Below are 16,392 nucleotides of genomic sequence, written 5' to 3'. Positions count from 1 at the left end.
AAAAACAAATTCAAAACCAATGAAAAATATGTAGGTTTGATTCAGTTCAATCGAGTTAATAATTTTATAAATTTTATAAACTTATTTCTAAAAGCCTAAATATAATTAATTTGGTCGAACATTATAGATTTGTATGGTAATAAAGGAAGCACATAAGCTACAATAAACTATAATGAATTTCTTTTACAACAAACATAAACTCAAAACTTTGTAAATGGCTCAATAGTAGCAACGAAGTTATACTAAATAAATTGTTTGAAGGAGCATCAATAACATGCAATTAGTTTGGGATTAACTAATGGATCAAGTCATCGTTGAATGAGACAAATATCTTTTGTCAGGGAGGATTAGATGTAGCACCTAGTTTGAGTTGTCCACCCCCCCCCCCCCCACCCTCCATTTTCATTCCATCTTCAACTATTTATCCCAACATAGAAAGGTACTTAGATAAAATAAAGAGATTTAAAATAGAATATAAAAATAGTCGAGTCTAACTAAACACAAGTTAAACTCCTTTTATTTTTGTGTTTTCTTGCACCTTTCATCTAATGATGAACTTTATTAATCTATTAGCACAAACAAACTTATGGAGCGATACAACATCTGCTTCACTTATGCAATATAGACTTAGTTCAAGTTTGATCATTCAATATGATATGTCTTTGTTACTTAGATTATTTTCTTATCGAAAATAAATAATTATAGAAGAGGACGAAAGACAAAAATTACAAATGTAAAAAAGCAAAGACATATAAAGAAAGCAAAAATGGAAAAGATTGACTTTTTATCATTTCCAGTATTGTATTGTTGACCTTCCAAGTCCATATCCACTTTGTGATATTCAGGTTTAGAGGAACTCCCAGTTATATCTGATAACAATAAGAGAATTCAATCGGCACAATGATTATAGTAAACACAACATATTAGCAAAAACATAAAATTAATATAAAAAATCTAAAATCTAAGAAATCAACAAATAATAACTTACTCTCATTAGCGAAGTTATTTAATCCAAGCAATGATGGGTTAGGTACATCTGTTTTATTTGGTAAAGGGAAAATTGGAATGCCCTTCAACATAATCTTGGGAGATCCCAAGGGCTCAATCCACCATGGACAAACCCTCTCAATATTTAGCATGGAATCCCATTGCACCTAAGAGGAGATGTAATTAAATTTATTTAAATCAATCAAGTTAAAAGAAAAATGTATTAACTAAAACATCATGGGTACTAATTATAAATCATAGTAAGATATTTGATTTTACCTTGATACATCTCCATTCTGAACCTGGCCACCTAATGGGATCAATATCTTCATTACCAACTATTGTACCATACCTATAAAGAAACAAAAATGTAAAAAGACATAATTATTACAAATAGATGCATATATTTCAAATTAAAATAAGAAAAATGCTAGCAATACACTATTTTAATTACATGTCTTTGTATTTACTAAAATTCATACGGGTCTGACTAAATTAATGTTAAATCCATATTATTTAGTGGCTCCAATTTAAATTTTGACTATCAGCAAGACTGGTATTGAAAAGTATATATTAAAATGTATATTGTTCACACTTATCATAAAAGTGATAAAAAAAAAAATCATGAATCAACCATATTAATTTGACATCATAATCACCTTCTTGGACATCCTCCAACTTCAGACAACATGTGTACCCTCGTTCCAATTGAGTAGTCTTTTTCAATGGACTCAACATAAGTTTTCAGAGGAATCATAAATTCAAAGGGAGCAATCCTACAAAAGATGTGTATTAGTGCTAACATTTTTTAAAAAGTGTATTCTCAAAGGGCATATTTATACAAATTTTCAATGTTGGAAAAAATATGTTCATTTATATTTTAAATTTTAAAATCATTGGTATCTCACCAAGGGTGGTATTGGAGATGGAACAGACTTCCAATAGAAACAGCATGGACTACAGCTGCCAATGCTCCAAGTTGAATGTTTTGACTTGATTGTTGACACAATTTAGTGCATATGTGGCTATGTTGTTTCATTGCTCGACGAATCCCAATACCAATTTCACCATTCTCTCCACTACAATAACACAAGTATTGTCCAGGTAAATTTCTATGACATAAAATTAATGTGTACAAAACGAGTAACAATGTTATTGGTAGATACATAAATTGCCAATTACAAGAGAATTTATAGATTGAAATGCATTTCTAAATCTCATAGAATACAGTGAAATAAAAATGAAGAAAAAAAAGATAACCTGACAAAAATACATGAATCTCCAGGACGAAGATTTTTAGAGTTTACAAATGTGTTCCAACCATTAGTAAGCAAGTGTGCTCTCTCATGATCTGCATTTCATGTTATAAGAAGATATAAATTAGAAAGAAAAATAAATAAATGATGACTTCATTCTTGCAAGAAAAATAGTTCTATTTTTGAAAAGAAAAAAAACCGAAAATTGGGAGAGTGAGCAATCATTATTAAAGTGACACTACAATCATTTTACAATTTTCTCGGAAGATATTTAAATTATAATTATTGAGGTTACAAATTTAATCTAATAGATAACAAAAATAGTTGTATTCACAATGGTTCTTGAGACGCTTCAAAATTAAAAGGACAAAAAAAAATTGTTGAACTAATTAATTTTTCTCACAAACAAATTTTTTTGAACAAATTTAAATGGACAAAAAAATTCTCCTAAAATAATATTGTCAAACAAATTATTATTTTTTCAATAATTTTAATCTATAAAATATTTTCTCTCACTATCATTATCTTAAGACTGTATTTAAAAAAGTCGTCAGTAAGTTTTTTCTTACTTTGCAGGAACCATGAAAATTTTAAACTCTTGTACACATTGGACAACATTAGAGAGACTCAATTATCACCAAATCATACCATCAACCCCAAAACACCCCCTTTCTATTTATATGAAACAAAAATGATTTTGTGCATGACGAGTAGTTATATATATACATATAGGTCAATCATAAACTCTTTTTGGTTAACAATGAAGGTAATGCTAATGTTTAAATAAAACAACTTAAACTTACCACAATAAATATGTCGAAAATTCCATTCAATTCCTTGCAAGTCCTTCACCACTAGATCTTGCATTGGTGGCTGAAGGGTCATATCCTATAACAAAATAACAAAAACATGAAACTAAAACATAATTCTTACAAAAATAAACAACAAATATTTGGTAAAAACTTAACACAAGTGTAGGTAGATACATACATTCATGGTTTCAACATGTCCATACGTATGAATTAAATATGTCCTTATAAAATTTATGATTTTTGATGTTTGATCTCGATATAAAATTTGTACAACTTTTATCCTTATTTTCTTTTATAAAGACTAAATACTAACAAAATACTAACATTTGTTGTTTAAGAAAATAATTTCAATTACTAATTATTTATTTTATAAATTGATAAAAATATGTGAGGACAAAATTTTGAATAAAACTTTTATTAGTATTAACAAAAGAATTTTAATTCTATAGGGACTAAAATATATTTAACCCTGTATATATACACACATATATGATGAAGGGTAGAATAACAGTTGAAAATAATTTCAAGTCAATCAATAAAAATATACAATAACATTATCAAAGACAATAAAAAATCACAAGCATCAACTAAAACAAACCAGCTGAGGGAAGCATCTATCTGCATGTTGCTTTGGAATATAAAGTCCACCCTGTGTACTTGTTTCCATTGAAGTGAGCAACTTACTAAAAGAGTAGATTTCATCAGGACTATGAAGTGCATGATTGTCCTCTAATACATATTCTTGTTGCTGCAATCATCGACAATAATAACCCGAATTATATTCATAATTTTTTTTTTATCTTCACACACACACACACGATATTAGAAGAGTTAAGTATATTTTTAATTTAACTAAAATTATGGATCTTTCAAATTGAGTCTTTATATAAAATTTGAGATATATAAAAACATGTGCTTTGAGTCCCCACTAAGAGATATTAAAATTAGTCGTTTTTATAAAAAAAAAAAAAAAAGTATGGACTAAAATCTCATGTTTTATTTAAGATAGAGAAAAAAGAATATTTATAGACACTACAAACATATTTACCACATATTTGAAATAACTAACCTCGAGCAATGGAAATAATGTAACTAGAGTAAAAATCTCATCTGTGTCGACTTTTACCTACATTCCCAAATAAGTATATTATTTACAACATGCATTAAACATTTTAAGTTAGAAAAAACAATAAACTTATAGAAAGATGACAATACCATTAATTGAACACCCACAACTATGCATAAAATTTTAGAAGGCAAATGATAGTTAGGAATTTCCATGTTGTGATCTTGTTGATATTGAAGTATTGCGACCTATTCCAGATTTTCATCATTAGACACATAAATGACAAATATATTAGACATAAAATAGTAATTGGTAACATTTTATATAATAATAGAGAACTTATATTTATACACTCTTTATTTTTGTACACTTATTCAACACTTCATTTTCACTATACTAGTCATCATATCACATCACCAATCTATGGATGATGAGCGAGAGTTTATGCATCAATTAGTTAGTCAGGTTACTGGTTTGTGGTGTATTTTTAGGGACTTTAATGACATTATGGATGCTAATAAAAAGCGGGGTAGAACTAGTCGTTTGAATTGGTTGATTAACAGATTTAGGCAAGCGGTTCTCAACTTTGGTTTGTCTGATGTGCAGGTGGAGGGATATCCGTACACTTGGTTTAAAAGTTTGAGCACCCCCATGATTTTGAGGAGAGGTTAGATTGTGCCTTGGCTAATTCAGGTTGGTTCAATATATTTCTGGAAGCAAAGCTTGCAAATTTGATAGCCCTAGTGTTAGATTACTACCTTAATTTGTTAAACTGTAACCCTGTGCAGCGACCTCATTTGTCTAAACGTACCTTTAGATTTGAAAATGCTTATAAGCTTGAAACTGATTTTGATATATGGTTAAGGCGAGTTGGCAAGGGTACATGGATCAATATGTGCTTCATAGACTACATATGTGCGCATAAGCCATGTTTGCTTGGAGCAGGAAACATTGTAATAAGATGAAACTCGAAAGTGAGGATTGTTGTCGCCAGTTGGATCATACTCGTAGCATTAGTACATGGGAGGATCGGGTTCAAATGTGGGTTCTATGAAAGAGGATGAACATGTTGATGTGGCAATATGATGCGTAATGGAGACAACGAGCAAAAGCACATTGGTAAAACGACGACGATCGAAACACAATTGTTTTTCACGCGGGTGCAACGCCTTGGGAAAAGGTTAATTAAATTATGTACCTTGAGGATTATCAAGGTTACAAAACTTCTGGCACTTAAGGTATGTGCTCCATTGCAAAAAAACTATTGTTTTTATCTATTTCAGCCTCGGGATAATATTATAGCTCCTGTTATTGATGTCGTGCAATGTACGGTGACTCTGAAGGATATCAATTGCTTACAAAATCCTTCACCAAAGAGGAATTCCGTCTAGATATGTTCTCTATGCACCCTGATAAATGCCCAGGACCTGATGGTTATAATATGGGATTTCATCAGCATTTTTTGAAATTTTGCAGTGATGATATTTTCAATGAATGTTGTGGTTCGTTGAATATTGGTCTGTTTCCAACCTACTTAAATATGATTAATATTTCCCTCATTCCTAAAGGTTCAATTCAAAAAAATTATGAAAGATTGGTGCCCGATTTCTTTGTGAAATGTTTTGTACAAGCTGATCTTTAAAGTGCTTGCTAATCGTTTGAAAGTAGTTATTCCTCAATATATTTTAGATAATCAGTCAGATTTCATTTTGGGTCGTTCCATCCATGACAATGCAATGATTGCTATACAATTTATCCACTACATAAAGACGAAGATCAGAGGTTCTAATGGTTGTGTTGCGTTAAAACTTGATATTAACAAGGCTTACAATCGTATAGATTGGACTACTTGACATCAGTAATGGGTAAAATGGGTTTTAATGATCAATGAATTAAATGGATGTCTATGTGTGTGGAATTGTAGAAAAGTCAAATGATATTATTGGTCATTATTAGAATATATTATGCCATCATTAGTCATGATAAGACATTATTTGTCATTATGTTTATTGTAATTCCTTTTTATATATAAACAGTCTTGGACTGCAGAAATAAAATAAGAAAGAATCATTCCTCTAATCTCTCATATGATTTCTTATATGTTTTTCAATATGGTATCAGAGCCTTATGGTTCGATTAGGGTTAGCAGCTTGCAAATAGTTAACTGCAAGTCTTAATCTTTTGCGATCCCTCAAAATCGCAATTTTTTTTCGTCTCTCTAATAGCTCATCACAATCCATGGAAGACGACAACAACCATTCCTGACCTGACGTTGAAAACATCTTTTATGACCACCACAAGTAGCGGCGGTCCAACTCAAGAACCAGAAACGGTAAACAATGGTAGCGGCCCCATACCGATTGTCACCAATAACAACGGCAACACCACTACTGGCAGCGGTGGTTCTGGTGGTGGCGGCCCTGGCGGTGGAGGTTCTGGTGGAGGTGGCCCTGGCGGTGGCAGTTTTGGCAGTAGCGGTCCTTATGGCAGCAATGATGGTTATTCTAATACCCTCAAGTTTGAAGTTCAGCGCCTTGATGGAAAAAATTACATGGAGTGGTCCCAAACCGTAAGACTAATACTAGACGGTAAGGGAAAACTTAGCTTCATCACAGGGGAAATCCAAATGCCTTCAACAACAGATCCAAATTACAGATTTCGGAAGTCTGAGAATTCAACAATTATTGCTTGGCTGCTGAGCACTATGGAGTCAACAGTTAAGAAGCCCTATATGTTCTTGCCAACCGCAAAGAATGTTTGGGATGCTGTCAAAGCCACATATTCTGATATTCAAAATTCTTCTCGAATTTTTGATCTCAAATCACGATTGTGGCAAGCCAAACAGAGTGACATGGATGTGACCACTTATTATAACGAGTTAATGGCGTTATGGCAGGAATTAGATTTATGCTATGATGATAATTGGAGGTGCACTGAAGATAGTGTTTTGTTTCTCAAGAGACAAGAGAATGACCGAGTATTTGTGTTATTGGCTGGTCTTAATAATTGTCTTGATGAAGTCCGAGGCAGAATACTTGGAAGAATCCCATTACCAACACTTTAGGAAACTTTCTCAGAAGTTAGAAGAGAAGAAGCTCGACAAAGTGTTATGATGGGTAAGTCGGCTTCTATTACCGAAAGCTCAGCTTTGGTTACCAAGGGTAATGAAGAAGGAAAAAGAGATGGAAAGAAACCATTCTGTGACCATTGTAACCATCAATGGCACACCCGTGATACATGCTGGAAGCTTCATGGTAAACCTCCAAACTAGAAGAAAAAGGGAGGAAAGGAAGGTCGTGCTCTCCAGGCAACTACTTCTGATCAGGAGCATCAATCTTCTTCAAGTTCATTTCCTTTCACCAAGGAACAATTAGACCAACTGTACAAGATGTTTGGGTCTCAAACTCCTTCTTGCTCTATAGCTCAGAGAGGTAATTTCCCCAATACTGCTCTTGTTAGTGTCAAACCCAGTCCTACTTGGATTATTGATTCGGGTGCTACGGATCATATGACTGGGGAGTCGAGTCTGTTTGCGTCTTATAGTCCATGTGCAGGTAACCACAAAATTAAAATTGCAGATGACTCTCTTCAGCCATTGCGAGGAAAGGTTCTGTCATTCTGTCACCTTTGTTAACCTTGAAAAATGTCTTACATGTTCCTAAATTGTCATATAATCTATTATCAATTACCAAGTTAACAGAGGACACAAACTGTCAAGCTAACTTTTCTCATTCTCATTGTATATTTAAGGATTTGAACACGGGGAAGATGATTGGCAGTGCTAAAAAGAGTGGAGGACTCTACTACCTTGACAATGGATCCGACTTCAAGGATCAACCTCAACAAATAGTTATTACTTTAAGTGATGTAGTGTTGTCACAAAATTCTGAGACTAACATTGGTGCACCAAAAGAAAATGCCCAAGAATCGATAATGGAACTCAATCCGCATGTGAATGAGGTACCTACAAATTCTGGGCCAACATTTTCAAATCAAAACCATAATGAACAAATTCTTGGTATCGATAGTAATGAGGAAGAGCCTGAAATGCCACAACAAAATGACTCAAATAAAGAAACACAAAACAGGTTCAATAGCAGTGATCCTATTTGGAAGGGAAATGTCTATGAAAGAAGGGACCATAAAAGGGGAGATGAAGGACCCATTCTCTAGCCCTGCCAAGAATCTGAACCAAGAAATGATCCTAATCATCATCCAAATCCTGGTAAGTCTTCTATTCCTAAGTGTCGTGGTAAGTCTTCTTCTATTACTACAAGTGATGATCCTGATTTACATATACCTATAACAATTAGGAAACCGGTTAGATCGTGTACCAAACATCCGATGGCTAAATTTCTGTCATACTCAAATTTGTCTTCTTCATTTGGTGCATTTACCTCTCAGTTGTCTACTGTAGAAATTCCCAAAAATGTACAGGAGGCTCTAAAAATTCCAAAGTGGAAGGAAGCTGTTCTAGAGGAGATGAGAGCTCTTGAAAAGAATAAAACTTGGAAAATCATGACTTTACCTGCAGGGAAAATACCGTCGGCTGTAAGTGGGTCTTTACGGTAAATTATAACTCTGACAACACAGTTTAAAGATACAAGGCACGCTTGGTTGCTAAAGGATTTACTCAGGCATATGGCATAGACTACTCAGACACTTTTGCTCCTGTTGCCAAATTAAACACTGTCAGAGTTCTCTTGTCCTTGGCAGTGAATTTAGATTGGCCTCTTAACCAACTTGATGTAAAAAATGCTTTTCTCAATGGCGATTTGTAGGAAGAAGTTTACATGGATAGTCCTCCAGGCTTTGAGGACAAGTTTGAGTTAAATGTGTGTAAATTGCAAATGTCATTATATGGTCTCAAGCAATCTCTAAGGGCTTGGTTCGAAAAATTCACTTGGTCTGTCAAAAAACAAGGATATATGCAGGCTCAATCAGATCATACCTTATTCATGCGATTTTCCAATGATGGTAAGATTGCCATTCTAATTGTTTATGTGGATGATATCATTCTCACAGGAGATGACATAGTTGAGATGGATAGATTGAAGAAAAATTTGGCAAAAGAGTTTGAGATAAAGGACTTAGGTGCACTTAAATACTTTCTCGGTATGGAGGTTGCGCGTTCAAGCAAGGGAATTGTAGTTTCTCAGAGAAAATGCATCCTAGACCTCTTGGAGGAAACTGGGATGAGCGGGTGTAGACCAGCATATACTCCTATGGAAATAAATGCAAAACTCTGGGAGAAAGGTAATGTTTCTGTTGACATTGGACGATACCAGAGATTAATTGGTAAGCTTATTTATTTATCTCACACGAGACCTGATATTGCTTTCTCCGTGAGTGTTGTCAGTCGATTCATGCATTCTCCCTATGAACAACATCTGGTGCCAGTTTACCGAATCTTAAGGTACCTGAAATCCAACCCCGGAAAAGGCTTGTACTTCAAGAAAACCAATGACAGAGATGTCTCTATATTTACAGATGCAGATTGGGCAGGATCAGTTATTGACAGGAAATCCACTACCGGATATTGCGCCTATGTCTGGGGAAATCTAGTTACTTGGAGAAGTAAGAAACAAGGTGTTGTTGCTCGGAGTAGTGCGGAAGCTGAATTTAGAGCCATGGCTCAAGGCATCTGCGAGCTCTTGTGGATTCAGAAACTGTTGGAAGAACTAAAGTTTAAAGTTGACTTACCCTTAAAATTATTCTGTGACAGTAAAGCAGCAATAAGTATATCTCACAACCCGATGCAACATGACAGAACCAAGCACATTGAGATTGATCGCCACTTCATAAAAGAGAAAATTGTTTCTGGAACTATTTGCCTACCGTATGTGACTTCAAATGAGCAAACTGCTGATATCTTGACAAAGAGCTTGGCAAGGCCTAATTTTGAGCGACTTATAGTCAAGTTGGGCATGACAAATATTTATGCACCAACTTGAGGGAGGGTGTAGAAAAGTCAAATGATATTATTGGTCATTATTAGAATATATTATGCCATTATTAGTTATGATAAGACATTATTTATCATTATGTTTATTGTAATTCCTTTTTATATATAAACAGTCTTGGACTGCAGAAATAAAATAAGAAAGAATCATTCCTCTAATCTCTCATATGATTTCTTATATGTTTTTCAATAGGAATCCATAGATTACTTTGTCTTAGTGAATGACAAAGCGGGTGTATCAATTATACCAGAGAGGGAACTTCATCAAGGAGACCCTATGTCACCTTATATGTTTATAATTTGTGCTGAAGGTTTACCTTCCTTGATCTGTGATGATGAGGAGGGACGGGTTATTACCGGTACATCAATCTGTAGAGAAGCACCCCTAGTTTCCCATATGCTTTTTGCGGATGATTGTTTTTTATTCATTAAAGCGGATGAAAGTCAAACTCAACTGATGAAGAGCATCCTTGTGACTTATTAGGCCGCCTTTGGTCAAGCCATTAACCTACCAAAGTTAGAGATTTTTATAGTTGTAATATGACCACATATATGAAAAATACTATCACAAGTATCTTGGGAGTGCAAGCGGTACTTGGTACAAGTAAATATTTAGGCCTCTCATCGATGGTGCGTAGTGACAGGACTGCAATGTTTGCATATATTAAGGATAATGTTTGGCAGAGAATCAATTCCCGACGTAGTAAATGTCTATCTAAAGTTGGTCGCGAGGTAATGATTAAATATGTCTGCCAGACCATTCCGTCCCATGTCATGATTATTTTTCCAGTTACCTTCTTCACTTATTACACCCATTAAGAGGATGATAAACTCTTTTTGGTAGGGTCATGGAGGAACAACTAGTGATAGAGGAATTCATTGGTTGTCGTGTGAGTATTGGTCGATGCATAAAGTACATGGTGGGATGAGTTTCAAAGATCTCTCAGCTTTTAAGCTTGCAATGCCTGATAAGCAAGGGTGGAAGTTCCAAACACAACCGCAATCTTTGGTATCACGCATATTTAAATCAAGGTATTTCCCATCTTGTAGCTACCTTACGGCGAGCTTAGGTCACAATCCTAGTTATGTACGGAGAAGCATTTTACGCGCTCGGTTCATTGTGAGAGGTGGCACTCGGTGGAGTATTGGTACAAGGTTGTCCATCTCTATCTTGGACAAACCTTGGCTTAAGGAAGGTCGGTGTATTAATGGTAGTATCCAAGGGGCACATTTTTTAGGGCTTCAAGGTCGCAAGTGTGATTGAGGATGACACAAAGAGTTGGAATTCAGCATTGATTCAACAAATTTGTAGCGTCGATATTGCTTCGGAAATCCTTAGTAGTTCTTTGGCTGATCAAGTGCATCATGACCGGTTGGTTTGGAAGGTCGAGAATAATGGGCTTTATTTGGTAAAGAGTGCTTACCGCCTTTGTGTGGAGGAACTTGTCGATACTTCACATATGCGTAAACCAGTTTTTGGTTGAGTATTCAAAAATTGCAAGAGCCACCAAAAATTATCAACTTAATTTGGTGAATGTGTCGTGGTTGCTCCCAATACCAGTAAGATCGCTAGATAACTGAGTTCAATGCCCTCTCCATTGTGTTAGTTATGATCACCCAATGGAGGATCTTTCACATGTTTCTTTTTATCTTGTCCTTTTACTGTGAAGGTTTGGCGATTGACTTTCTTTGGGAGGTTAGTTCTCAAGCTGTTCCTACAAATGCTTCAGCAGAAGATACTATTTTTTCCTTGCTTCAGAGTCTTGCCACTGAGTTGCGGCATAAGATGATGACTATTCTGTGGATTATCTAGAAGCATCGCAATCTCAAACTCTGGCAAAATGAAAACGAGGTGTGTGCACAAGTGGTTGATCCTGCACGTAAATTATTTGATGATTGGTTGGCTGCAAATGTCGTTACTAATACAACTAGACATCAAGGCGGAGCATTTTAAACAATTCACGCACCGCAACAGACAGACACACATGTATGGGGTTCCTCGGTTGTTACTATCGATAATATATGTTGGCAAAAACTGCAACCGAAGAGAATAAAATACAACATTGATTCCACATTTTCATCATCTTGGAATATGACTGGTATTGGTATCTATGTGCATGATGACAATGGAGCTTATGTGATAGCTAAAACCTTGAGCATCTCACCTATGACACCGGTTGATGTTGGCGAAGCTCTTGGGCTGTTTCATGCGTTCTAATGATTGCAACATATAAAGATGGATAATGTTGATTTTGTGGTTACTTCGAAGACGACATATGATGCTTTCAACTCATAATGGTCCAATGTTACGCAATTTGGTCAGATTATTGCAGCATGTTAGTCTATGTTCTCATATCATTTTGTTAACTCTAGGGTGGAATTTAATTGGCGACAAGCTAACATGGTAGCGCATGCGCTTGTAAGTGAAGCCATTTTAGCTGCTAGGCCCACTATTTATTTAGAAGTACCCCATTATATTACTTCTCTTATTATCAATGAAATGCTATGAACATCGTTTATTAGAGAATGTCTAAGTTGGTGACAAACACAAATAAAAATGACTTAGGCGCGCACACATTGATAAGAAAAATTTAAAGATAAAGTAAAAATATGATGTGATTAATTTATTTTTCTTTTAATTCTCTCCATTTATGTATGTGTGTTCAAATATTTTTAATTTAGGTTTGTGACTAGGTAAGAATTGCTCCTTTTATTAATAAAAAAGTCACAATCTCACTCTGTAAAAAAAATAAAGTTATAATCTCAAAAATGAAATGCTATGAACATCCCAAAAAAAAAAAGCCAACATCTTTTCTTATTTTGAAAAGTTACAATCCACCTTGTCAAAAAAAAAAAGTTACAATCTCAAAAACATCCAAAGGCTAATATTAATTCGTTGTTTTTCATCAATTAACATATCGCACCGACAATATTTCAAAAAAGAAAAATACAATATCGCACCAACAAGCCTTTAATTTTCCTTTCATTTGTAAAAAAAAATAAAAAAATTCTTTCATCCTTAAAAAAGATATCTATTCACCGGATGTCATTGATACATGTCCACTACACAAATACATTGATTTTATAAAATAAAATAAATGACTTGAGTGACGCTGTAATACTAATTTTTTTCAGGATAAATACAACTTTTTTAAGAGGTGAAAATAGAATTATATTAAACAGCCTAACTATTCATGGAATACAATACTACTTCCTTTTGTTGACCCACTAATACTATTTTAATAATTTGTATAAAAAATATTAATTAAATGAAAAAATATTTTTGAAAAATATGTTGAAATTTTTAGTTCCCATAATGTTATAGATTTAATATTAAAATTGAATATGTATTCCTTTGTAGTGTTGGGAAAATTCATTTATGAAAAAAACAGTTTCTTTTGACCAAGAAAAATAATTGTAATATGAGCAAAATATAAAAAATCATATAGGACGGAATGAGTCTTTTTGAAAGGGAAAAAAAGGAGAGTCAAGCACGTTAATATATTATTATTAGTATTCTAATAGTTCTCTGTATAATTGATAAAAAGACTAGTAAAACTTTTACCAACAAAATAAAAAAGATTAGTAATATAAAAATATCAAAAATAAAAAATTTACGAACATTTTGTTTCGGTGTGGCTAATTTACGGTGAACAAATATTAAAATTTTGTAAGAAATTGGTGAATCTTTTCAATCTAACCCTCGAAATTGAAATAAAGGAAATCTGTATGTATTAAAATCCTTCAACAAATATTGAACTATTTTCCAATTTTTTTTTTTTGCTAAAATTTTAACAAATATTAAAATTATAAAAACACAAATTGGATTATTTATGATGATAAAGAAAATATTTTATGGCGTTTTTTGTGAGCACATCTCGGTTAGCATGGACAATGAAGTATGCAACAGTCGGAGTTCAAACCTCACGGATTTTCCACTTATTCACCTCAATGGATCTATTTCTAACCAATAAATTACTTATAAAAAAATCTTATGTATTTCAAGCCCTTATCTTTTCAATAAAAATGACATGACAATGATGAAAAAGTTAACATATTTGTTTTACAATGAAGATAAAGTTCAAAATATAAAAAAAAAAAATTGGAGAGAAGACGGAACCTGCTCTGCATGTCCTTGAGGAAAATAGAAAACCTTTTCCCCAACCTTAGGGATGTATACAGATCCGGAACATGCATGCCAGAGTTGAGCACATAGATTATCTTTCACAACAAAATAAAAAAAATAAATTAAAAGACGAACATGATGGTGAAAAAAATAATTGGACGAACAAAAGTGATAAAAATAAAAAACAAAAATGATGAAAATAAATTTACGTCGATTACCAGAGACTAAACGAGACGCACCATCGCTACCTACAGAATCCATCTCTCTCTCTCTCACACTCCTTTCTCATTCAATGGTTCTAAATGAAGGTGGAGAAACCAAAACGATATAATATATAGAGAGAACAAACGAAGCCTACGATATATAGGAACAAAAATATAATAAAAAACAAAAAGAACCGATACACAGAAATAAGAGAGAAAAAAGATGATAAATGATAATAAAAGCCGCGTGTTTCCTAAGCAGAAGTAAACAAGAAAAATGTTTCGCAAAATGGGATCAAGTTTATGTGGACCCACCTTTCCCTGACAACGAAGAGAAAGTCTCATTTACCCTCCATTATTACGCTAACTTGGAGTAAATGTTGAAAATTTATTTTAAATGTTATGGATGATACTAAAGTGGAAATTAAATGAATTAATGAGGCGAGTGTTGGAGTGGTTCTAGATACTACGACAAAAAAATTAAATTAATAAAAAAAATTTACGAAGAAAAAATATAAAATTTCTCTTTAATTCTCTTGCTAAATTTAGCAATGAGAGAATTAGCAACATATTTTATTTTTTCTCTATTTAAATTGAGACAACTTTGTCTAAAAGCTATGTATTTCCCATCACCATACCATAAGAAAAACATCAATATGGTATTGCATGTTGCAAAAACAACCTATCACGCTGCCTATTATTTGTGAGAAGCTATAAAAGCTTTGGATGGCTATTGGCAAATTGTGTATGGTTTCACTACTGAAACATTGGCACATCGAGTCTCAAACTGGGTTTGATGCAATTACCTTCTTGGACCACAAATTTTAATTCGGACTTAATCAAGAACACTAATGCCAAATTTTGGAACAAGAAATAACATTCTAGTCTACTACTCTAACTATGATCGGGTGACGAAGAAGTTCTACATTGAACTGCTGACGAGTAATCCGGTCATACTTTTCAACTTTCTAATGTCAAGATAAACTTGGAAACATCATCTAAACATAGTGAGCATAAAGACTCAGTAACATAAACTAAGTAAAAATTACCGATGTTCCTAGCCGTATATGGTATCTTGGACATTGAGAATTTCCTCTCATCAAGTGGTACCGATTAAGAACTCTTATTCCTATTAAACATATAACCATCTTAACATTAGTTTGAAGACATACAGATCCATAATATTGAATTCTAACAAGGTATTCTTTCTTTAATTGAACGCTCAAGATTTGTCTTTCCATTAGGGTTTCAATGTTACCTAGGTTTGCTTTGTAGTGTTATTTTTAAATGAACACCTAAGATTTTCCTTTCTACTAGGGATCCATTGTTACCCAGGTTTGACCTGCAGTGTGATATTTAACCGATCAATCAAAATTTATCTTTCTATTTGGGTTTCATTGTTACCCAAGTTTGCCCTGCAGTGCACTTTCATTATCATTTTGCCTCCAATTTGGCTAGAATGAGACAAATTTTTTTTCAATTTAATTTTAATGTTGAAAATTGTAGTATTGGTCCTTCATGTATTCTTCCTTCCCTTGCAATCCTCCTTATTTTTTTCTACTGCTACGTCTAAAATCAGGTTGACAAAACAATGAACAGTTATTGCTAGTATTGCAATGTCTGAATTGCCTGCCTCTTTCTGTGACCAGGTTTGAAATTCTCATTATTTTTTATCGCCATTGTTTGCCAACGTTTAAAAGCAGAGAGCAACAAATCCTCCGAATCCTACGTGCATATATACCGTGCTATATTACCCGTGATATTCATCACATAGACGGTGTCATTAATTGATGTCAGGTTCACTGGGAACTCCTCTCGAAGGAGTCTATAAAGTTTACGTTGAATCGTTCACATGATCATATCACTAGTAGTTTGGCTTGTGGATGACTTATTTGTGAGTGTCAAGGAAAATTAATCAAATACTTCTGCATATAGAAGATCAACCTCTGTTTCTCAAAACTCTGTTTGAAAAGGTTCTCA

The 16,392-nt window shown here is 33.7% G+C and overlaps 1 protein-coding gene across 1 annotated transcript; it reads right to left on the bottom strand.

The window, feature by feature from the left end:
- Positions 1 to 539: 539 nt before the first annotated feature.
- On the bottom strand, positions 540 to 14,589 carry LOC25502429 (auxin response factor 23). Its single transcript, XM_013589836.2, has 12 exons — positions 14,428 to 14,589; positions 14,204 to 14,304; positions 4,271 to 4,369; positions 4,125 to 4,181; positions 3,654 to 3,803; positions 3,047 to 3,131; positions 2,248 to 2,338; positions 1,896 to 2,066; positions 1,647 to 1,763; positions 1,267 to 1,339; positions 989 to 1,154; positions 540 to 869 (listed from the first exon to the last, which is right to left on the bottom strand). Exons 1-12 carry the CDS (start codon positions 14,468 to 14,470, stop codon positions 700 to 702), a joined length of 1,323 nt encoding a protein of 440 aa, XP_013445290.2. The 5' UTR covers positions 14,471 to 14,589; the 3' UTR covers positions 540 to 699.
- Positions 14,590 to 16,392: the final 1,803 nt, after the last annotated feature.

Source organism: Medicago truncatula, chromosome 8 (assembly GCF_003473485.1).
Source record: "Medicago truncatula cultivar Jemalong A17 chromosome 8, MtrunA17r5.0-ANR, whole genome shotgun sequence".
In the NCBI taxonomy this organism is placed as follows: domain Eukaryota; kingdom Viridiplantae; phylum Streptophyta; class Magnoliopsida; order Fabales; family Fabaceae; genus Medicago; species Medicago truncatula.
This window is presented reverse-complemented; position numbering and strand designations above follow the sequence as displayed.

Bases quoted from the DNA above. Each gene is read 5' to 3' on its own strand.
- LOC25502429 (XM_013589836.2), bottom strand. From the start codon at position 14,470: ATGGATTCTGTAGGTAGCGATGGTGCGTCTCGTTTAGTCTCTG. The intron at 3,804-4,124 runs GTTAGTTATTTC...CGATGATTGCAG, and splicing joins CATTATTTCCATTGCTCGAG to CAACAAGAATATGTATTAGA. The intron at 1,340-1,646 runs GTGATTATGATG...GTTTCTTTATAG, and splicing joins GTTGGAGGATGTCCAAGAAG to GTATGGTACAATAGTTGGTA.